The sequence below is a fragment of the Podarcis liolepis genome (assembly GCF_965112155.1).
Source record: "Podarcis liolepis genome assembly, chromosome: 8".
In the NCBI taxonomy this organism is placed as follows: domain Eukaryota; kingdom Metazoa; phylum Chordata; class Lepidosauria; order Squamata; family Lacertidae; genus Podarcis; species Podarcis liolepis.
This window is the reverse complement of record NC_139560.1, coordinates 27184422-27208659: the sequence shown is the minus strand read 5'-3', so window position 1 is coordinate 27208659 and position 24238 is coordinate 27184422. Positions and strand designations below refer to the sequence as shown.

Here is a 24238-nt window from a genome sequence, read left to right as displayed (position 1 = left end):
GAGAGGTACAGGTTGATGGATGCAGGGACATTTGTTAAAAACAATCAGGACTGTGAGAACCGAGTGGCAATGAAGAAGAAAATGCGCAAGATGCAGTGGTAATGGGGCCATAAATTCCCTCGTTTCCTAAATGTGTAAAACTCACAATCTTAGAGTTATCTGCACATGTATTTATTTATTTAGGAAATTTATATACTGCTTTATAGACTAAGGGAATCTCTTAAGTGGTTTACAAAATTTGTAAAAATGACCACAAATAAATGAAAAATACAATATGAAACCCACATTTTAAAGAAGCACAGAAGAGTTAGATAAGATCCTTTTAAGCATCAGTATAAACTAAAACAGTTAACATGGGGACTATCATGATCCTGACAGCCCAAAATACAGAAATGCAGCAAAGACAACGAAATTTTGCAACTTGATTTGCAGATCTGAAAAGGTTGATCTAGCCACATTTTTTTTTGTTCTGCCTTTCTTTCAAATAGTTCACGGTGATGTAAGCAGTACTTTCCTCTTCAGAACAATCCTGGAAGGTTGGTTAGGCTGAGAGAAAGTGACTGGCTGAAATATATCCAAGTGAATCAGGCCTCTGGCCTACAGAAAGCACAGGAGAACTTGATGTGATAACGCTGGGAATAAGGAACAGTGTCTAAAATAAATGTGTCATTTATGTCTAATTAATAAATGCATACAGGCCCTGCTGCCATTCATTTCCGCCGGTAAGCGCAAATCAAGACAGCCAAAAACATAAGGCACTTATAAAGAAGGAAACAACCCCAGAGTATGGCCTGGAGGCAAATGAGGCCAGCAGCTTGCAGAAGCTAATAATGTCTGGGTCTGCCTGGATGTGCGATTGCCTGGAAGCCACATGTATGCAATCTTGGGTCCCATGACCAAAGAACGGAGGGATAGGAGTGCAAAAAAGAAAGATAAAATAAGTTTTCTTAGGGAAACAATTGTCAGTCTTTAGCCAAGCTCAGGGAAAGGTCACAGTTCTGGTGGCCCAGTTCTGATGCAGGGAGATTGAGGCCCAAAGAGCAAGAAGCAGGCTGCAAAGTTTTAAAAGGGCCCGTGTTTAGGATAAAGGGTAAGTAGACAAGCATCTGGGAAGACTGGAGTGAGCTGGCTGCCAAGGTGAGCGTCATTCCCTGATGTCCTATTACTCCTACTGAGGCACCGACTTAGATTTTATAGGGCCTGGTGGGTTCTGATTGGCTTCTGTGGGTCAGCTGACAGTATCCAGGCCACTAGAGGAGCTTGGAAGGCAACCTTGGTCCACGGAGTTTAGTTGTCTGGCCTGCTGAGAATTCAGGATGCTGTTTGTGGAGGAAGGTAAGATTGGGGGGGGAGACCGTCTGCTAGAGGCCTGGGTTTCACACACACACACACACACACACACACACACACACACACACGCCTTGCCTCAACCAAGCATCCTATTTAAAAAAAAATGAACAAGGCCTTTGTTTTCAGTTTTTCAAAACAAGGGAATGAGAGGGAGGGCAGGCCTTTGCTACCAATTTATACTGGGCCACTCTGGTTCTTCCACAGTCACCTCCTTGAGGTGCTACTTTTCTCTTTGTAGGGAGTTTGCACTCAAGGAGGACCGTTCAAAAATGCAGGCCCCTACTTGTGGCTTGAATTAGCAGTACCATGTTGTGCCCCCCCCCTCCCAGTGTGATTATTTTGAATATAGAGATTGGGACTTAGTGGGTGATTGGGGGGGGGGGGAGAGAAAGAGGTACCAAGGACTCAGCTGCAGATAAAATGTTCTGAATGTGTTGTAAAAAGTGCAATATACACTTGTGACACTAGACGGCAACTGTGAGCTATAGCAAATTCAATGCATTTTTCAAAAGGGTTTTTAATTTTTTTGTTTAAAAAAGCATTTTCGCAGCGTTTTTAACACGTGTGTAGGTGTTGCACCCAAGTAAGCTGATATTTCAAACGCCATCCACAGGTAGTCCCAGAATCCACAATACAGTGGTACCTCAGGTTACATACGCTTCAGGTTACATACGCTTCAGGTTACAGACTCCGCTAACCCAGAAATAGTACCTCGGGTTAAGAACTTTGCTTCAGGATAAGAACAGAAATTGTGCTCTAGCGGCTCGGCAGCAGCAGGAGGCCCCATTAGCTAAAGTGGTGCTTCAGGTTAAGAACAGTTTCAGGTTAAGAACGGACCTCCGGAACGAATTAAGTACTTAACCCGAGGTGCCACTGTAAATAACTCTGGGAGCTTTGCATATTCCCCCAGCTGTACAGATTGAACTGACTTGTTTTCTCACTTTATTCTATATGTGTCAGAAAAGCATAGGTCAGGGAAACAGGACCTTGGCAGGGACACACACACATACCCGTGTTAATGGCCTATCACCGATGTGATCGCCTCACCTGGAAAGTAGCTTGGCTATATTTTAATACTACTTGCTGGATCCAGGGATTAGAGAGGTCTCTGCATATGGCCTACTGCCCTGCAACTCACAAGAAGATACTCACTTGCACATCTGCACTTACCTACATGCATAGAAGCTGTTATGAGGGGGGGGGGGGGATGAACCTCTCGCACCTACACCACCCTTGGCTTGGCCAAACATTCTGATGTGCAGCATCATTCACATACTTGTGCAAGCAGCTGCACTTGTGTGCACACAACTCGCATTCAATCAATATAACTTATCTAGGTCAATATTTTTCATTTATAGCTTATTTAATACAGTAAGCCTGCAACTTATGCACATTTATGTACATTTAACATTTAAGTGCATGGCAAAAAAATGAATAAAATAAAAAGGTGGTGAAAAGGGGGCAGGATTCTGGGGGAAATGACTTTGGCAACCCCCCCCCCATTGTTGAACACAATGAGTTTTGACTATACGTGATTTTGGCTTTAGATTCGACCCCCAGAATGTAACCCCCACATAGGTTGTGGGCTTATTGTAATACTAAAGGGTGTCAGAACTTCAAATTTCTTGCTTACGCCCTCCAAGGACCTCTTGCATAATCTCCCATTTTCTTGGAGTCACTTAAAGTTTCTCTTGACTGGCTGTGTAACAAAAGCATGAGTAATCAACCTCTCCGATTTATCCATGAAACTCCAGTATCAATCTGTGATGGTACATTGTGTAGTTGGACGATGATGTCAAGGTTGGAGAATCTTACTGATTGAGAAAGCAGGATGCTACACGTTGTGATCCAAGGACAAATGACTAGCAGTTTACCTATAGAAGCCACTGGATGTCACTGTTGCTTTGTATGCCTCTTGTGAAATGAAGTTAGCTTAGTACCGGAATGAAGAAAACATTTCTTTTAGCTAGAAGTTCAAGTCAAAGGTGAACCACACACTCATATCTTTGCATATTATGTGGGAGTTTGCTCCATTTAGTTTCCACTGTTTTCAGCTTGGGTTACAAGCCACGCAGTTTTGTGTTAGATTCAGAATTCTGGAGAGAGTTTTATTAGAGCTATTACGCTTCCTCCGAGCTATATACAAAATATTGCTTTGTTATCAGAAACAAGTTTCCCTGATTAGTTGAACAAATAATTTTGAGAGATTGCTATGCACAGATTGTGTGTCCTTGTGATAAAATGTAATGCATTCACCGAACACGCTAGGTACGGTTTCATGCCATATGCAGATAGCCAGTGCTTGCACTGTGACTTGGTTGTCTGTGAAAAGAGCACATGACAATGGTGTGTGCATTTAGTGGAAGTGTTTGGTAAGTTTTTGTGATTAAAGGTGGGATGTGGAAGTTTGCATAGTTTTGTTTTCAGTCTTGAAGCCTTTTGTTGGTATTTTGGTAAGGTCATCTGTGAGATATAACACAAAGTAATGGCACAGAAGTGCAAGTTGCTTGGCCTGTGTTACAGAGAACTGTCTTTGCAAAGATGCAGAGAGGCATCCTGTTTTATTAAATTCCATTGTGTCACCTCTGTTGCTTGGAACCCATAGAAATGAAACGTTTTCCTGTTCGTATGGCACAGAGTACTTTCTTCTTTCTATGAATAATTATGTGCCAGTGAGGGAAGTGCCATATGGGATAGGTTATGCAGTGTTAATAACTACAGAAGAGTGGCCCTTATTCCTGGTAAATGGTATGCCCTGAATATACAGTATGCAATAAAGGCCATAAACAGAGTCCTGAGTGACAATAGTATGTAATTTGTAGACCGACAGAACAAACTCACCAAGAACTTGGCCGTCTTCAACTTTAGATGAACCAGGATCTGTAACTTGTACAAAAGGTTCTTTTGTGGGTGAGTGGAGGAGGAAGGGAGGTAGAGAAGTAGAGCACAGTGTCGCTACGGATTGTTAAACCAAAATGGTCCACAACTTGAGCTGCCATTAATCAGTTAACTCCACTCATCTCTTGTTTCAATAAGAAAAAAATTGCTAGAACTTTTAATATATTTTAAAACATATTTGCATTTCCTCCACGATAACTCGTGTGAAACAGACATTGGGACAAGCCTACGGTAGGAGCAATAGATTTGTCATGATTTGCAGTAATACAGTAGGCTTATCCTAGCAGCTAGGTTCTAGGAAGTGACTGTGGCGTAGCAAATTAGCACATCATGCTAATTTGGAAGCACTGCCCAGTTCTAAGAAATGCAGTTAGGAGTGATGTCTTCATTTCATACTGTGCCGAGTGAGCGTCTTAAAACAGGCCACAGAATGTTGATGAAACCAAGGTGGGGCTTGAGTTCTACGAACGCTGAATTGTCTACCAGTTTCGGCTGAGAGGAAGGGTGAAGCTGGATTTATGATAAACTGTTGAAGAGGCCAAGCCGAGGAAGGAAACGAACTTATCTTTTGAGTCCCTCAGTGACTGTTGTTGGGACCTGTGCTTTTTTTACTTGTTCATATGATGTAGAGTTATGGGTGAGCAGTAGGTAACCAGGTTTGCTGGTGACACTCAGTTGTTCAATGTGGTTAAAGAGATTGTGATGACCTACAAAGTGATTTTTCTCAACTGGGTGAATTGGCAGTAAAATGGAAAATGCAATTCAAATTAAGCAAGTGTGAAATGAGATGCATTAGGGCCAGTGGCGTAGCGTGGGGGGTGCCAGGGGTGCCGACCGCACCGGGCGCAACATCTGGGGGGGGGCGCGAGTCCAGAGGGAAGGGACAAGTTCCTTCCTCCGCCGGGCTCCCCGCCGCCACTGCCAGCCTTGCGCCCTAGCGCGCGCGCCCCCCGCCGTCGCTGTGGCTGCGCTCCGCTCACTGCTCGCAGGAGGAGCAGCCGCCGCAGCAGCGCCGACGCCGCCACCGACGCCTGGCCGGGCACGGGCAGCCTCTGCACCCTGCCGCCGCCGCCATCCCCTCGGCCCAGCCACAGGCGGCGGCTGCTTCTGCCTCCATCCTCCTCCGGGCAAGCAGCGTTGTTTGCGCGGCAACTCGCAGGTTAGGGGTTGGGGGGGCGCAAATTACTTGCCTTGCCCCGGGTTAGGGGGCGCAAATTACTTGCGTTGCCCCGGGTGCTGACAACTCACGCTACGCCGCTGATTAGGGCAACAGAAAAATATATATCGTAATTTCACAAATACACTAATGAGATCTGAACTGGCAGTGACTGACCAGGAATGGGGTCATAGTGGATACCCAGATGGCCCCAGAGGCAGCAGTGAAAAAGTCAAATTAAATGTTAGGGATCATATGGGAAAGGGATTGAAAAACCCCCTGCAAATATACCAGTATACAAATGGTGAGATCAGATCTGGAATATTATGTAAAGTTCTGGTAGCCTCATCTTAAAAAAAGGGAGGGCATTTGCAGAGCTGGAAAAGGTTCAGAAAAGGACAACCAAAATTGGAGGGGATGGAGTAATTCTCTGAGGAAAGGAAGGGTCACAACATTTGGGGCTTTTTAGTTTAGGAAAAGAGCACAGAAGGGGGAACATGTTAGAGGTTTATAAAGTAATGCATGTTGTGGAGAAAGTGAAATGCTTTTCTTCCTCTCTCTAATACTGCAATTTGGGGCCTTCTGAAGAACCTGAATGTTTGAAGATTCAGGACGGGGAATGTGGGGAGTACTTCTTCAGACAGCGAATAGCTCAACAATGGGATTTGTTCCTCAAGATGTAGTAATGGCTGCTAGCTTGGATGGTTTTAAAAGAGGATTAGACAAATTCATGGAGGATAGAGGTATCATTCTGTGCTGGCTATGTTGGCTGTGCTTTCCTTCACTGTCAGAGACAGTGTGCCATTGTATATTAGTTTCTGGGAATTGCAAATGAGGAGAGCGCTGTTGAGCTCAGGCCCTTCAACCACATACAGTGAAATTTTGAATTCTTACAAGCCAAAGGTAATTCTATGGATCATTTGGTTGATTCCTATCAAAATTGCTAATGGTTGAAGAAAGATTGGAAACCATGACAAACAATAAGGTGTCGAAGGCACGCTGTAGCCTTAGTGGCTTTGACAGGTGATTGTTAACAAAATCGTTTTTCATTGGGTCCTTATATAAGAGGGCAATCTCTTCTTTAAATCTTGCTGAAAAGGGCCAGTCAATCATATCAAAGGCTTTTTCCACATCCAACCCTTAATGATTTTTCTGACTGTTGTAGCAATGGTAATGGTAATGTACTGTGCTACATGCTTTATAATTTTTAATTGTATTTTATAGCTGCTTTTATTTATTACGTTATGCATTAGCATTCCATGTGAACTGAACCTGCATGTTACTAGGAGAAGAATCAAGCCAGTTCTCCCCATCTTCCCTTTCCTTCCCCCACCAACTGACACTTAATATTCCTTGGCTCCTGGAGGCCACATTGGGCTCTGTTTGTGCATTATTATTATTATTGTTAGCTTCTAATGCATACATTTCTGCAGACCTGGGGTGTTTTCCAGAAAGGGAGCTGCATCCATGTGGCTAACGAGAGCCTTTGTGACATTAGAGAAGATCCTGCATCAAGAGAAAGATCAATAGACTTTGCAAAGGTGACGACTTTCATGACCCATTACACAACTGCCTTTCTAGTTATAATAGATTTTAGAGAAACCTCGAGTCCTGAAAAGATGCTCATGAAGCCCCTTTAACTCCAGTGACAAGCACATAAGCTCCTGTGCATTTGGGATTTTGATTGGTAATCATTCCAACGTTCTTTTGAAAAGCCAGCAGAATTCATGTATTAGTAGTCATGAAAAATTGCCACCTTCCTGTTTGCTTTTGGGCTGGGAGATGTATTTTTGTTCTTGACTCCATTGGGCCTTTTCTTTTCTTTCAGCATCTCCTTCTGCTCTTGTAGCACTTAAGTCATCAGCAGTGGATGCTGCAGAATCTTTAATGCTTTGGTGCCCCCTGTTGCTAGCTCTTCTGTAGAGATACTCAATAAAATTATCCATAAAATGATTGCAGGGACTTTTAAAGATCCATCAACTAAAACATAGCCACAAAACATTTCCTGCTGCAGCGCATTGTAAAGCTTGCTTCATATGGGAATTAATTTCCATTGATGTTAACCATCTTTTTATGATCAGCCTGGATTGCAAAAGTTAACTAGCATGGGTTGCAGTGCTTAATTTCTTCAGAGAGCTTCCCCCCTTAAGCTTAGAAGCATCCCCATCTAACTTGCTAACTCTGCCTCCCTCACCTTAAGAAGAGTGAGGATGCACTAGGTGGCTTAGGAGGGAAATAAACTCACCTTGCACCAGCTCAGAGACACTCTTTATTATAAAGTTCTGGGACTGACATTCAGAACATTTTCTAAGCGTTGGTTCAGCTACAGAACCTAAGTCCTTGTTTTCTCACAAACATTCATGTATGCTTTTAGTTATGGTGGGGATTCAAACCATTTCACACATGATTTCTGATCCTTTGATTGCTCAGTGCTTGAGCCTTTTACAAATGTTCAGTATGAATAGAACCAAGGTCCATATAGTTAAAGTTATGGTTTTCCCAGCAGTGATTTGTTGTTGGCCATCACTGCCTCCTATGGAAGAGAGTTCCATAGTTTATGTGCTGTGTAGAAATACTTCTTAAAAAAAATCTATACTGAATCTTCCAGTATTCAGCTTCATTGGATGTCCATCAGTCCTAGTGTTACGAGAGAGGAGAAAAACCTTTATCTACTTTCTCCCTGCCATTCATAATCTATCAAGTTAGATTATGCCTTTTTTCTAGACTCAAAATCCCAATATGCTGCAACCTCACCCAGTTTTACAATATCTCTTTTAAGGTGACGTGACCAGAACGGTACACAGGATTCAAATGTGGTCACACCATAATTTGTATAACTGAGACCTATATCTGAGACCTATAAAGACCTATTTGAGGACTCAAACAACCACCAGAAAAAAGGCTTCAATTTTTTTAAAGTACTATAAAGAATACACACCACCATTCAGCCACCTCTTAATTATCCTAAACTAAGAAAGTGATACCCTGTATTAAGATATAATGGAGGAAAGCTAATTCCTTTTACCTCCACAACAAAAAGCCCCTGGACCTATTTATCTGCAATTTGGCAGCCTCTATCCACTCTGGAGTGTTTCCTGTGCCTGTAAATTTCATCCACTTTGGCAAAAAAAAAACAAAACCATAGCCATTTTTAGATTTTGCATTATACTTAGTGGGGAAACACAGTGCTTTGCTTTATACAGAGTGGCTCAGAACTCGAAACACAGTTCAAAGTGGAGAGAAAGCACAAAGTGATGCAGACACAGATTGTTGTTGTTTTTTAATGCATAGGGTCTGTGTATACCACTGGTATATATCCTTAATTGTGAATAGCCAATAAAAATTGTATATGGCGGATGAAGCGGTGGGATCCATCTCTCTAGTGGGCATCTCTCTCCCTTCATTGAAGCCTTTTTCTTGTTGCAGTGCATAAGTTGATGTTCGGGTTTCAAAATTAGAAACCCCATGTTACAAAGAGATGAATGGCTCTGTTATGCAGCGGAGATTAGCCTGAATGTTACTCATTACCCTCTGGGGCTGAGGCAGGGGGGGAATTCATAATGCTTTATATGCACTGTGGATTACTTGACTAGCACCTTGTTGCCTAATGGTTTCCATGACTCATAAATGCAGAATATATACTTATAACAGAAAAAATGCATTATCTCCCCGTTTCTTTGATGCCATTATAAAATGTGTGATATTTAAATACCTAGGCATTTATAACAGAGTCATATATTCAGTAGGGTAGCATCTGAGCACCTGGAAAAAGAAATATGAGTACAGGAACAATAAGAAATCACTAGGCATTACAAATATTTAGAGACTAGTCTCCATAGAGAGCATATTAGCTGTATAAACTGCCAACAGCAGCAATAGGAGAGAGCAGATTAAACAGCTGTAAAATGTGGATGGTGAGCACAAACTGCATATTAGGAATTGAATAGGTACCTAGCTGTACTTATCAGAACTAGATAAACCACCATACCATCTACTGAAGCGCTGCAATTAGCTACATTATGGTGGCATGTAGATCCCATTTTTTTCCATTGTGATGAGAACAGTCTTGTTGGGTGTCTTTCAATCTCCCTGTAACTCATACCAGGCTTATGAACTTACTGGGGAAATGGGGCATGCACTGCCCATGTTTCCAGTTGGAGGGCAAGCACCTGGTCAGCACCTTGGTTCTTTGAGGATGCTCTGCAACTTTTGTTTTACACAGCACACTGGGAGCTTACATTACACAGCAGCAAAGAGGGTTTGCTGCCTGTGGTACATCGAAGAGGGAGAAGAAGGCAGTCAGCATGGTGCTCTGAAGACTGCGTTTGTGTGATGCTTGTGTGTTCACATTACCACTTTGCCACATCCACACATTATGTTTCTAGGTGCCTATGTGTCACACCTCAGAAATGTCATGTGTGTAGAAGCCCTTAGAAGGCATGCATAGCTGAGTGGCAGAGCACGTGCTTTGACTGCAGAAGGTCCCAGGTTCAGTCCTTGGCATCTGCATTAAAGAGGTTCATAGCAGGTATTTTGTCTGAGACCTGGAGAGCCACTGCCAGCCATAGGCAGTACTGGGGCCAAATAGACGGCAGCTCCAATGTTCCCATGATGGCCAGTTTCTGAAGCAGCCTCCCTAGCTATTCCTTTAACAGCAATTTAATCTGCAGCAATTGCAGGTGAGGATCACATTTAGCTCCTAGTCACAAAATGTAGACCATACTGGCTATAAAAAGCTTCACCTGATCATTTCTGCATATCAAAACCCTTCTTAAAGGGGAAGGAACAGGCTAAATCAGGGAGGTTGTGCATAGCCAATTGGTAAGCTTGCCAGCTTACCTGAAAAGGTCTCCCTGTTTGTTTTCGGCTGGTATCAACTGTGCCAAGACCGTGTGGGCAGTCTAATCCACGAGCTGCTGTTCCAAAGAGAATGTTTTAATTAAAGTGTCATGTTGCAAGAGGTCTAGCTAAATTCACTGAGCGCGTTTGCCAGCACCAGGGATTCGGAGCAACTTTTTAATGCACTGATGAGTTTTTCCTCTGGCTAGAAAGGGAGGGAGAGAAGTTCTGTGTAGTGTTTCCCTCGCAAAAAAAGACAAATTGCTGCTTCTCTCTCTTTTTTTAAATGGTTGGCAAGGAGACTCCTGTCTGCCTGGGCACTTCCTGCTTTCATTAGCATAGCCCAACCCACATCGAACAAACGCCCAGCACTACCTCATTTTAATGCTGGACCCAGGCCAAACGTACAAGCACTACACTGAATATAAGGAGGAGAACGACTGCAAAGAGAACCATAAACTGTCATAAGGCTAGACCGCATCTCTGGCTAGGGCAGAAAAAATATTGTGCTGAACATGAACTGCCTTTTAGATAGTTTGCATGGTTGAAAGCAAAACATACTCAGCAAGGTTCTGACACTGGAAGAAAGGAGGGGAGGGAGATAAAAGAACGGGTGTTTCTTTCACAGATCTGAAAGTATAACCTGACAGAAGAATAAGCGAATTTCATACCAACTGGGTGCAGTTCAACAGAGGCAGTCTTTTCTCCCCCCCCTTTCTATTATTATTTTCTTCTGCTACAGAAGAAGGAACATTGTGAAGGAAAGGGGTAGTGGGAACACAGCATGGCAGGGGCCAAGCGAAAAAGGAAAAATGCCATCTGGAGAAAGATCCATGCACTTCGCTACGAAGACTTCAAACTGTGGTGTGTAAGGAGGCTCCCTGTTCTGGAGTGGGCGCCAAACTACAACTGGAAAGCAGACCTGCTTCCTGACACAATTTCTGGGATGATGCTGGCTGTTCAGCAGGTGACTCAAGGTACTGTGCTGGAAACGGGCTCCGATAGCTGTTTAGCGTACAGGTTGAACTGCTCAAGTCTGTGCTTGCCTCCTACCAGAACTCATTTTCCCCATCCCCTTTCCTTATCCTTGACCCATTCGGTGTAACTTAACAGCAGAAGCCTGCGTGTGTTTACGTGGAAGTAAATTCCGCTGTGTTCGAGGGGGCTTGCTCGCAGATTAAATGTGCCTTAACCTTGCTGAAATAAATGGGCATTTCTCACCTTTAACATGCAAGCACACAACAATAGTAATATATGTTTGGCATATATTTGGCATATATGTTTGGCATATATATGTTTGGCACAACAATAGTAATATATGTTTGGCAGCATTTGTGTGTGCATGTACATACGGCATATCAGTTGGGTGCCATCCGACGGCATATATAAGAGCGATTCTTGCTTGTCTCCTTTAAAAAATAATTATACCTGTGCAGAGAGGTTTACTGCTACTCACAGCAGAACCCTTTAATTATGAAGTGAAATTCACAGTACAGATCTATGCACGCTGATGCAGATGTACATCCCACTCTGTTCAGTGGGATGTACAGTAGGATTGTAGCATTAACCCTTTACTAATCTATCTGCTTTTACCTTCCTTTGTTGGTTGTTGCTGTGCTTTATTGCACAATGTTTGCAATGAGAACAACACACTTATACTGACCTACCTTACAGGGTTCTTGTGAGGATTACTGCTTACCAAGATAATGGTTGTGAAGTATTTTGAATGCCATAAACTGATACGTAAATGCTAAGTATTATTATAATTATTCTATGAAAATATAGCAATTCACCTTGAAAGTAGCATCTTTCTCTTCCCCTGCTCATACGAGAGAAACAGACAGACAAACATTAGCATTACCCCCTAGTGTTACCTGCTACTTCCTTGACAGCAACAGCCAACAAGCCACAAAGAGTTTAGCACATAAAATAGTTCGTTACATGTTTATCACAGTAGCCAAAATTGTGGCCTTTTGCAGGCATGTTTGTCTTCTGAGATGTACTGTAAATTGCCATTGAAAGCTGTAATAAAAATCAGGGGGGAGCTCCAATTTAGTTTGGTTGCCATAGGTGCAAAGAAATCTCCCCCTGGCTGATCCCTGGGGGAAAAAACAGATGTGAAAAGTACAAAATTACTTAAATAGTTTTTGGAGAAATTAAGGTTTCTGTCATGTTATATATGACATTTCAGAGAAATTCCCCATTCAGTGTATTGTGAAAACAGCTGAAAGATCATTCAGAGGCAAACATTTTGTGATAGCTGTTCTTTTACAGATTCCCTAACAGCTAGCCTTAGTCCTCATTCATGCATTGAAAATTATAAGTGCTCCTTTAATTGAATTATTCTGCAGCTGGAACCAACCGGTTTGTGTAAGTATTTATGCTTTTGGAGTAATTAGGAACATCTGCGCTGGCATGATTTAACTTTAAAGACCTTAATACTGTAGTACTGTAAAGGATCTTGTTTCACTGGTACACTCATAGACAACAATTGCAATTAAAACACAGCTAACAATGGTATGTTTGAAGCCAACCAAAATACTGAATTAAGAGGGAGGCAAGAGTAGGCAGTACTTTTCTCCAGCCTTCTTTTTTGGATTTCCACAAAAGAGTTCTCGGACTTTATTGGCTACAGCTTAGAATACACAGGTGATGCTAAAGAAAACTACCATTTCCATTACATAAGAAGCTGCCTTTACATCAGGTGAGACCATTGATCCAATGAGCCCAATATTTTCCCGTCAGCAGTGGCTCCCTAAGGACTGAGGCAGAGGACTTTCCCCCATCACCTGCCACCCTGTCCATCATATCTAATATAGTGGAGATGCCAGAGATCTTCTGCGTGTAAAATAGGTGCTCTGCCATGAAGCTATGGCCTTGATTATATTAATAAAACAAATATAAGAACATAAGAAAAACCCACTAGATTATACCGAAGGTCTGTCCTGTGGATTATTCTCTTTCCACCGGAGGCCATCAGATGCTCACGAAGAGTTTACAAGCAGGGGATGAAGGTAACGGCATTCTCTAGTCTTTGAATCTCAGCACCTGTGAATGCAAAGGTATTCTATTTTGGAGCATAGTGATTCTTCCTGGCTGTTATTGCTAATGTAAGGTTACCAGATTTTTTTCAATGAACCCAGGGACACTTTTCAACTTCAATTGATTTTGTATGTGGACTGATTTGTAAGTCCGGGGACTATCCCTGGGAAACGGGGAGGTCTGGTAACCTTATGCTAATGGTACTGATAGATCTCATTGAATTTGGCTAACTTCTTTTAAAGCTGCCTAAGCTAATGGTTGTCAGCATAGTATTTCATTTAGTCTTCTATAAACTTAGTACAGCAGCATTCTCTAGCTCAGGACGTTGTTGGACTCCAACTGTCACCAGCCTCAGCCAGCATGGCCAGTGGTCAAGGAGGATGGGAGTGTGTGTGTGTGTGTGTGCGCGCGCGCGTATCTATATATTTATATATATATTCATTCTCACCCAGTCTATTCTTGGCGCCACTTCTGCTTGTGGCATGGGGGCAATTGCAGTGTGGCTGGTTCCTGTGCCAATCAGAATGTCAGAAGCCCAAGGTCATGTAGCAAAATCCCATGTTGTTGTAGTTTACAGGATAACATAGCATTGGGGTACCCAATTCTAGCTTTTCCTATGTGGCTAGGAGCTTCCAATGATATCATCATGATGTAGAAAGGAACCGCAGGAAATCATGAGGATCATACAAGAGGGCGAGGCTTTAATATAAAGCAGATTCCAATTAAGCTTCCATTTAAAGGAGATTCTACAATTCCCTAGGCAACTTATTCCATTGGTAACTGTTCTCTGAGAAGGAAACACTCTTTGGTATCTGCAGCCTACATCTGCTTTGATATTTGCTTGAATCCACAGCATAAATGGCTGTCTGAGCCATGGAATTATTCTGTTAACCAAACAGGTTTTGCCCAAGCGTTTCCTTCCACCTTTTGACTTCGGATCATTACCTTTAAGGAATGTTCAGATGCCATTCTGTCAAGCTGTACTGTTCATTCTGTCCTGGCCCAGGATGATTTTGTTCTTTAAAAACTTGTGCAATATCTAAATGCTAATGAGAGATTTGATACAAAAAATTGAGAAGGGGGACAGAAACAGATAGCATGGATGTTAATCCCATAGCAGACACACACAAAGAAGGGGAGTCAAACTGGAGTCTAAACTCTTCATTCAGAAGATGTCCAAGGGCTACACTCAGTTTTCAGTATTTGATTTGGGGTGTGGGAGGCAATAAAAGGATCAGTAGTTGATTACTAAGTACCGTATTTTTCGTCCCATAGGACACTCCGTCCCATAGGATGCACCTAGTTTTTTTGGGGGGAAATAAAGGAAATTTTTTTCCCCTTTATTTCCCCCCCCCAAAAGCAGGTCGGGGAAACAGAACCAGGTCGAGGAACAGTGGGATGGCGGCGCTGCGCCTCCCTGCTGTCCCCCGAGCTTGTGGGGCTGGCCGATGTCTGCCCCACGCGAGGGGCGCTCTGCATCAGGGTGCCCCCCCCGCGTGTCGGCAGGCTGCTATCCGCAGCGTGGGGAGCCTTGCCGGGAACTCCTGCAAGGCTCCCCACGCTGTGGATGTCTGCCTGGCGCGGGGGGCGCTCTGCTTCAGGGTGCCCCGCCCGCCGGGCGGCAGGCTGCTATCCGCAGCCTAGACATCCCTGCCGGACCTCCCGTAGGGCTGCCTAGGCTGCGGATGTGTTCCTGAAGCCTGGAGAGCGAGAGGGGTCTGTGCGCACCGACCCCTCTCGCTCTCCAAGCTTCAGCAAAAGCCTGCATTCGCCCCATAGGACGCACCCAGATTTCCCCTTCATTTTTGGAGGGGAAAAAGTGCGTCCTATAGGGCGAAAAATACGGTACACTCGTTACCATTCAATCCCAATGTGCAAAAAAACTTTCATCAACACTGCTGCTGCTCCTAATCACCAGTTTCCACCCAGACTTTAAGACCTCCTTGCAATTCTAAGTCCCCTATCATTTAGAGTGCTTCCATCCTGCAGTTTATTATGGAGTCTGCACTGTTTTGCATGCAAGTTTTGCTCAGCATCCATAGAATGTTGTCTTCATCAAAACGCTGCCCTGTGTTATTTTCCTATTTAACCATGATTTACGTGGAAAATCTGATAAGAAAGCAAAACCTATGAAAATGGTCTGGATTCAATGAGGAGATGTTGTAGGATATCATTTTGATGAGGATGGCATTGTATGAAAATGGCAAAAAAATATAATGTTTGAGCAGCACCAAAACTGCCATGTGGAAGTGCCATTAAGTCCACGTACCACTGCTTGTCCTCCAAAATCCTCTTATACTCCAAAGCAGCTATCTTCACCAATCATGGCACCTAAACATCTCCTCCACTGGCTACAGACAACCGCTTCCTATCTCTTCTGGCTTTGTGTCAGCATATAGCCAATAGTGCACTCTCTATCCTTTTTGATGCTTGTGCTGCTAATATAAAAGGATGGCAGAGAGTTCAATGGTTAAGATTGTAGTAATGGGCGCTATTGGTAGGCTAATCCTTTTGCTTCCTAACTATTCAGATGGGTCAGAGCTAAGAGTGCCATAGTCTGCCATAGAAACTTTGAAGGCAGGAGGTTTACAATCCAGCCCGGAGGTGTGAAACCTCAGGCCAGGGGTCAAATGCAGTCCTCCAGGCTCCCACTCTGGCCTTTGGAAATTTATCCAGCTCACACCCTTCACAGGTTCTGTTTCACACCCCAGATATTTTTGCGTGGCTAGAATATGTTCTTGAGCCCTGCTAATGCCTCTTGCTTGTCTGAATGGAGAATAGAGAGGAGTGTCAGGATGTAGAAATGTCAGAAGTGAGCAAGCAGTACATTGCACTGTTCAAGTTGGAATTAACTCTTTATTAGCAAAAACCTGATCCACACAGGAGTGTCAAGCCTAATGAACAGAGCAACTCATCACTGGTTGGCCTTGTCCCCATGAAGCAGTTCCTGAGCAGCCCAGTGAAATGTGTGGGGTATAAGTAGTTAATATTATTATTATTATTATTATTATTAATAATAATAATAATAATAATAATAATAATAATAATAATAATAATAATAATGGTATCCGCCTCCTCACAGCTGCCTAAGTCCCCTCCTCTCTGGGGTTTCCCCCCAAGCAATCAGAGACTGCGTCTGGATGTCACCAATCCCTCCTCCACCCCTTTCAAGCCCTTCCTGGTCCTGGAAGAACAGAGAGGAAGGGAGCTTGTCACAGCAGGAGGGGGAGACACCTTTGACTCTTCACCAACCTGACTCATCTCTGCCTCTTGGCCTCTCTCCTCCTCTGCTTCAGCTTCAGCTTCTGCCTCTGATTCCAGACTTCTCTCTGCCCCAGACTCTCACAGCTCATTGAGCCCTGTTACCCCTTCAGCTTCTGACACCTCCTCTTCCCTGTTCTGCCTCTCACCACTCATTGTCATCCCACCACCACTCCCTGGGCTCTGAGCCTTCTTCTCTTGGGGGTTCCCCAGCCGGTTCCTTCCAACTTTCCTCTGCATCCAACCAGTCCATGTCAAGAAACTAGTCTACTGTACAAAGGCAAAATTTACATTTGTTGCTCTGGCCCCTTGCTCTGGCCCATGACTGGCACATGGCCCTTGGAAGATGGACCAGAAACAAATGTGGTCCTTGGACTGAAAAGGTTCCCCACCCCTACTCTTTCTGATGCTCATATGGCTCATGCCTCTCAATCTACTCGTACGCCTTGCCTGTACAAAAGGGTTCATTGAATTTAGAACCAATTCAGAGAGCCACATTGTTAAAGTGATCACATGGTAGTGCATTTATGGGTCCAGCTGTGGCAGAACCACTTGAGGATTGGTCAGAATGTGGGGGGATTCAATCACTGATGTGGATGAATAAGTGACACCTTACTTGTATTGAATTTAAATTTATTAGCCATTACCCACCCTCATTCCTGCTTCATTGGGGTCGTACGTGAACATCTGAAATGGTGCAATTCTCCAAGGATTGTCATATTTATTTAGTGCATGCTTAGATTGGATCTGGAGAGACTTTTTCCTAACACAATTTCTCATCCATTTCAATCCCCCTACTCCAGTGCCCTAAACTTTATTTTAAGAAACATAGAAATCCATCCCTCAATTGGTTTCATAAGCACTGTAAGAGGAATAATAATTGCAAGACTAATCTGTTGTTTGTATTTGAACTGATGGATGATGCAACACTGATGCGTGTTTTCTTTTTGTATTTCCTGAAGAGAACAGAGCTCTGTTACCTGACATATATTAGCTTAGATAGCTTAAAAACAACAACGGATTAGACAGATTCATGGAAGATAAATCCACCATAGGCTATTTACTCATGATAGCTATGTGGACCTTCCATTTGGATGAAATGGATCATGTAGACCCATATTAATCTGTTTTCAGGCCTGGTTATATTATGGAAACAGCTTTTATAGCTCAGTGGGGCAGACAGGGGAAATTTAATCCCATTGCTTTCCCTGGACCTCTTAGCAGCATTTGAGACCTTCTATGCTTTTTCATGGCCTGGTCTTTGTAGCACCAGTTTGTTTCTGGATGAGGGTTTATTGGAATAGAGTGGGGGGCTTTACCACTGCTGTGGTTGAATAATTGGATAAATTTGCTCAGGGGATGGGAGAATAAGATAAAAGGAAGATGGAAGGTCAAATGAAAGTAGAGAGGGAAAGTAGCAAGCAAAGATTCCTAGCAGTGGAAGGAAACATATGAGGAATCTAGTGAGTCCATTGCTGGATTAGAGAGCTTGGAAATATGATAAGTCTCTATTAGGTTCTAATGGCTGGTCCTTAGAGTCAGAGAAGGAAAACCAAGGAGCTCAGACAGTATGGCTAGCTCTTAATAGCCTGGATGGTGTTGAGAAGGTCTCACCACTGGCCATGGAACTACGAGAGAATGTATGAGGAAGAACTGCTAGGCAGCTCAGTGTTCTGAAATAGCTTTGAATATACATTGGAAGGACTCATTTCATGATTTTCATCCTATTTGGCAAAGGGAGACATCTCTTTTGCTTATATGGTTGCACATCCTTCAAAAGATTCATATCCTTTGCCTCGGCATCACCGATCAATCTGCGATTACAGGCTTATTAATTAATTACAAATTAATAGTTCAAATTTCTCCAAGGATCTAGCCAGATGTTCTGGCTTGAGGACAGAGATTTTATAGTGTCCCACGCTTCCCAAGTTTTATTCTACTTATATCACTACCACCGTCTCCAAGACTTTGGCCACAAGTGCCAGGTAGAGAAGTTGCTTTTAATCCTTGGTTTCCCATGAGGCTGACGATTTATGTAGTTTTTACTAACTCATTTGCCTCACATAAAAATGGCCCTTTAACTTGAACTGTGCAGTTATAATTAAACAGAAGAACAAGAGGGATCATTGCTCTTAAAACAAAGCTAGCTTGCAAAGGATTAGAGCCATGGGTTGTGGGACAAAGCCCATGTATTACCTAAGGTAGTTCTAAATTTTGTACTTGGCTTGTGGGTTTCTCAGAAAGCCAAGAAACTTAAGACTTCATGAGCTGGCAAAAAACCTAAAAATTGGCAGTCTTTCTTAGGCTGCTGGTGTACATGCTTGAAACTTGTACTTAAAAACCAGAAAGACGGATCATGTGTCTCAATGAGTCTTCCATCCAGCAACTTCTGAAACTCCAGAAGGCTAAGGGCATCAGTTAAACTCAAAAGATGAAGAGGAACATTCTTGGTAGATGCAAGCACTCCTGTTAAATATGCTGGCTTCTTTGTCGCATGGTACGTCACCCAGAATGCTTACATTTCTCTGAAATTGGTTATATTTATATGCTTAACAGCATAATCCTATGCATGCCTACCAAGAATGAATTACCCCCAGGTGAGTTCAGTTGGACTTTCTCATAGGTAAATATGTGTATAGGATTGCAGCCTAAGTGTGTTCTTCAACCCAGTTTGAACCACTGAAAAGGATTGTTCTCATGTTGCCACCCTCTGGACCTCCATGGAGGGGGCTCAAGAAGAAGGTCAAGATGATGATTGCTGGCTCCACATCGGTTTATGTGGGAAGAAGTGGTCCCTGAAGTATTGGGGCCCTGAACAGCATAACGCTTTATAGATCAAAGCCAGTACTTTGAACTGAGCCTGGAAACTAATTTGTAGCTTCATGCCAGAATTGGTTTTGTACATTCGGACCTTCCTGCACTGGTCAGCAATCTGGCTACTGAATTCTGCACCAGTTACAATTTGGACGTTTGGGTCAGTGATTTTGTGGCCAGATACCAAAACTGCTAAAGTTATCTTTCCTTTTCTTTGTGCATGCCTATTTATTATAAGCACTCCCATTTCATTCATTCGTTTCATTTATAACCTGTCTTTCCTTCAGGGATTTCTAAGTTCTCTTTATGATCCCTCCCCTCTACACAGCAACAGCCCTGTGAGGTAGATTAGGCTGAGACATAGTGACTAATCTGGCTCAATGGTCATTCATTGAGTTCTTTGTGGCTGAGAGGGGATTCAAACTTGGGTCTCTCAGCTCTCATTCATCACTTGAACTGCCATGCCACACTGGCCCTCATCTACACAAGGGGTGGACTCTTATTTAAAGCAGCCCTTCCACTCCTGTCAGTGTTCATCTTTAAGAACAACAATGTTCTTATTGTTCAATAAAAAAAAAGTTGTTTATTTAAAAAGGTAAAATAAATCAGCTTGGCTTTGAATAGGATTTCCTGCTTTAAGTACGATATACAATATACAATATCTTTATTGTCATTGTCCCATGCAGAACAATGAAATCGAAAATACGAATTCTCACACACAGAGTAAAAACACGCACAGATAAGAAGGCTAACTATGTAGTCCTTCATGCTTAGCAATGATCGTGCCTGGTGTTATGGGATTGTTGGACAGAGCCAAGAATAAAAATTCTTCCTGTGACTGGACACAATGCTCTCTGACTACATTCTTTCCTAGGCTTTGCAGGTGTTTTACATAAGGCTTCATTCACCTGAAACATCCTGAGGCTGCCAACTATGATGCTATTATATAACTCTGATAGGTCCACATTTGGAATATTATATCCCATTTGGTGACCCATTTCTGGTTCCATTGAAAAGAGGTGGGAGACGTATAATAAATATAAATCAATTCTCAACAAGGGCTCTTAGACAAAACTACTCAAGAGAATGGCTTGATGGACAGTGGTGCTAATGAGACAAAGAGGCAAGAACTGAGGATTAATATTTTCATACTTCATTCAGTGCTCAAATGCCTTGACCTTTGTAGTGGGTTTGGAGGGCTATAATTCATACATTTAAAAATACGTTTAAAAGTAATCACTTTGATCATGCATCTTTGTCTCACAGTTTAGACTATGGCAGGTTTTGTGGCTAGACACTAAAGAACACTGAAACTTAGTTTTAGGTACCGAACGTTTACAAAGACTGCCTAATCTAATCTGTTTTCCATCACCACCTTTTCTCCGCCCCCCCCCCCACTGTTGCATACATTTGCCATATTATGTAATTTGTCCACTCATGCATTCTAAATCTGGCAAAATGATTATGGTAACTTGACTTTGGTCTTCACACTGAAGAATAGTTAGCACCTTAACAGAGCTCTGCTCTTCCACTCAGAGCTCATGTTACAGCTCAGGGTTCATTATTACTCTGTAAAGCACTATGGACATTAGAATGCATGATCCAGCCAAAGTAATGCATTTTCAAGTCCCATTTACTTCAAGATGAGCGTATGCGTGCATCTCACCAATGGAAGCCAATGGGATTTCAAAGTTTTTAGCTTTGACTGGATTGTGACCTTAATATGTAGGCTGTTACTTCTTGTTAATGATTTATTTGTTTCCCCTCATGTTGTATTGACTTTAGGAAAGATTGTGGCAAGAAAATTATCTTACGTTCCTCTTGATCCTATTTAAAAGTCAGGTGTGAATAAGACCTGTGTTTTTGAGATTTGTAGATCTGTCCAGTAGGAACAATCTGAAAATTCTCTATGGGAGAAACAGCAGCTAAGTGATAGCACACATGCAGAAGGTCCCAGGCTCTTGCTTTACCATCTCTAGATTTGTTTGTTTGTTTAAAAAAGAACCAGGTAGTTGGTGATGTGAAATATCGGAGACTTCCAGATTCTGCAGCTGGAATTGACAGTAGTTAACTAAATTTTAAATGCAGTACACCCATTAAAAGGACTGTAACTCCCTATTTGAACCTGCCTAGGTTTTGAGATCTTCAGGGAAGGACCTTCTCTCAGTCTCACCACTCTTAAGGAAATGTTTGGCAAGGAGAACCTGTGAGATTACCTCCTTGGTGGCTACCCCCAAGTTCTGGAACTTACTCCCATGGGAGACTAGGCGGACCGCCCCTCTGCTTTCCTTTCACCAGCAGGCAAAAGCTTTTATTGTTTGGATAGGTCTTTGGTCACTAACTGGCAGTTGTGATGATGAAGGATTTAAACCAGAGACTTCCTCCTAGTACAGTGGCTAAGATAAAATTCCCATAGGGAAGGGACTGTGGCTCAGCGGTAGAGAGTCTGCTTTGTGTGCAGATGGTTGCACACCATCTCTGGTTCAATCTCTGGCATCTCCATCTATAAAATGATCAGGTTGAAGAAGATGGGAAAGTCCTCCATTGCAGAGCTGATGCTTGTTAGAAAGCACACACACAGCTTTATTGCGGTCCATAGACCAAAAGTACACGGTACAATATTATATATCAACAACTATTCAGGTGTAAGATCGGCCTTGCTAGCCAACAGAGGAGCTTTAGCTTGTACATACTGAATTTTGGCAATGTAATGGTATCAATCTTATCCTCAGGGAGACCCTTGATATGAGAAGAGTCAGCCATTCCAGGGAGCTCTGCTAATGTTGAATTGATTAGGTGCTGTCTAACCTGTTGATACAAACTACAGTGTAACAAAATGTGCTTCATAGATTCAACATCCTGGGAACATGGGCATAGCCTATCTTAGTATGATTAGAAATCCGTGGGCCAGGAGGGCAAGTAGCCTGACTCAGCATAGGGCAGCTTCCTGTGTTCTTATGTATCATGCTACCCCACCTCTAAAAATGGTCAAAGAATGAGATTCTGATTACAGATTGATATTAAGAACATAAGAAGAGCCTGACGGATCAGGCTAATGGCCCACCTACTCCAGCATTCTGTTGTCGCAGTGGCCAAGCGGATACCTGTAAGAAGGCCACAAGCAGGTCTGAGCACAACAGCATTTTTCCAGCTCATGATTTCCAGAAACTGGTATTCAGAGGCATAGGTAGAATGTTGTCATCATGGCTAATAGCCACTGATTGCTCCATTAACCTTTCTAATCCCTTTTTAAAATCCTTCAGAACGTAACCTCATTTATTTCATAATTCCCATCTACCTTCTCTACAGGGCTTGCCTTTGCTGTTCTCTCTTCAGTGCATCCTGTGTTTGGCTTATACGGATCTCTCTTCCCTGTTATTATTTATGCCATATTTGGAATGGGACGCCACGTTGCCACAGGTAAGTGCTTCTGGATCCTCGAGGACCAGTTCCGAGAACTTAACAGGTCTGTTGGCTGACTCTCTTAATGTTGCCTTCGAGGTTAGTGTTTTGTATAGCTCGCCGTGTACGATGAATAAAAATTAAACAGGGTGTTCTTCCATGGAAGGGCAGAATGCAGAATTAGCTTCCATTTGGCTTCTCTGAAAATCAAAGAGTCCCCGAGGATCAATGCACAAAGCTTTGCAACTTTTCGGACTTCATTCATTTGTAGGAACCCCATGTAAGTTCCGTGGAAGTAAATGGAATCTGGGTAACAGCAGCGCTTGATGGGTTGTGCTCTCTGTGACACTCAAATTCGGCAATAGTTTTGTGGACTTCAGTAGTTGGACTATTCTGAACTCTTGCAGCAGCTTGGAGGAGATAGAAATCACCCTCCAGAAATGAATTTTGTATTTTTTTGGTGCATTTCTTTTACAACTACCTTTTTTTCCTGTGTAATAAAACTATTTGGGGGTGGGGGAAGCATGATGAAGATCAATCTGGAACTGTATCTGCATCATTAATATTGCACCAACACTGTCTCCATAAGGACTCTCCACTTTGAGATCTGGCTGGTGCCTGCTAAAGGTCTGTGTCTTTCAGAAGGCCTTTGGATGCTAAGGTTTGGCCTTTGGCCTTTGAATGGATGGTGTAGTTTTAGTTAACTGTGTTGTATTGTATTGTTTTGTTTTGTTTGTATTCTCTTGTTTGTTTTATTGTTTCATTGCTATAATCTGCCCTGGGGTCTTTTGATGAAGTGCTGGCTCTTAAGTTTCAAAAATAAACAAAATAAATACACTATACCATTATATATAATGCTCTATAAAATTTACTCTAAGATGAAACTTTCACCTGGGAGAGCTCAGCCAAAGATAATTTATTTGCTTATTTCCAGAAACAAAAAACAAGAGCTGCACAGTGTTCGCTTGCTTTGAAACCAGAAGAGATTGTTGTTATCGTTTGGCTGACTCATATCAAGATAATCTCTCCCCCCCGCCCCCGTGTGTGTCCCCTGCCCGGCTCTCGCTCTCTCACACACATACACATACACATACACATGCACATAATGGTCTTTTTATGTATGGATGTAAACACATAAATCCATATTATGTACAACAGAAGAATAGTTAAGCAAGGAAGGGCAATCCTGCATCAGACATTTTGCCATTCTTCTAGGCAGCTGCACTATATCATCCAAATCATTCATCCCTTACAAAGGACGCTGGAGCCCAACTCTCATACTAAGCAATTCCTGGCCGGGTTTTAGTCAGGATGGCGTCAGTGCGCATTCTACTGCCTCACCTCAAGCACTTGATTCACTCCATCTACCTTGACACCAAATGTTCTTTTCAATTCTGACAGTGCTTTAAAAATAACAAGAGCTTACTGACAACAGCATCAATGTCTGTTAGCCAGGATAGCTATATTTCCTCCAGT

At 42.7% G+C, this 24238-nt stretch overlaps 1 protein-coding gene across 1 annotated transcript in view; it reads left to right on the top strand.

The window, feature by feature from the left end:
* Positions 1-295: 295 nt before the first annotated feature.
* Positions 296-24238, top strand: part of LOC310713841 (anion exchange transporter-like) — a gene marked incomplete at its 3' end in the record, with an annotated part of 56260 nt that continues 32317 nt past the window's right edge. Inside the window, exons 1-3 of the mRNA XM_083518406.1 lie at positions 296-1335; positions 10986-11220; positions 22670-22780. Of these exons, the coding sequence (XP_083374532.1) occupies positions 11028-11220; positions 22670-22780 (304 nt within the window). The 5' untranslated portion in view covers positions 296-1335; positions 10986-11027. The remainder of the gene's footprint in view (positions 1336-10985; positions 11221-22669; positions 22781-24238) is intronic.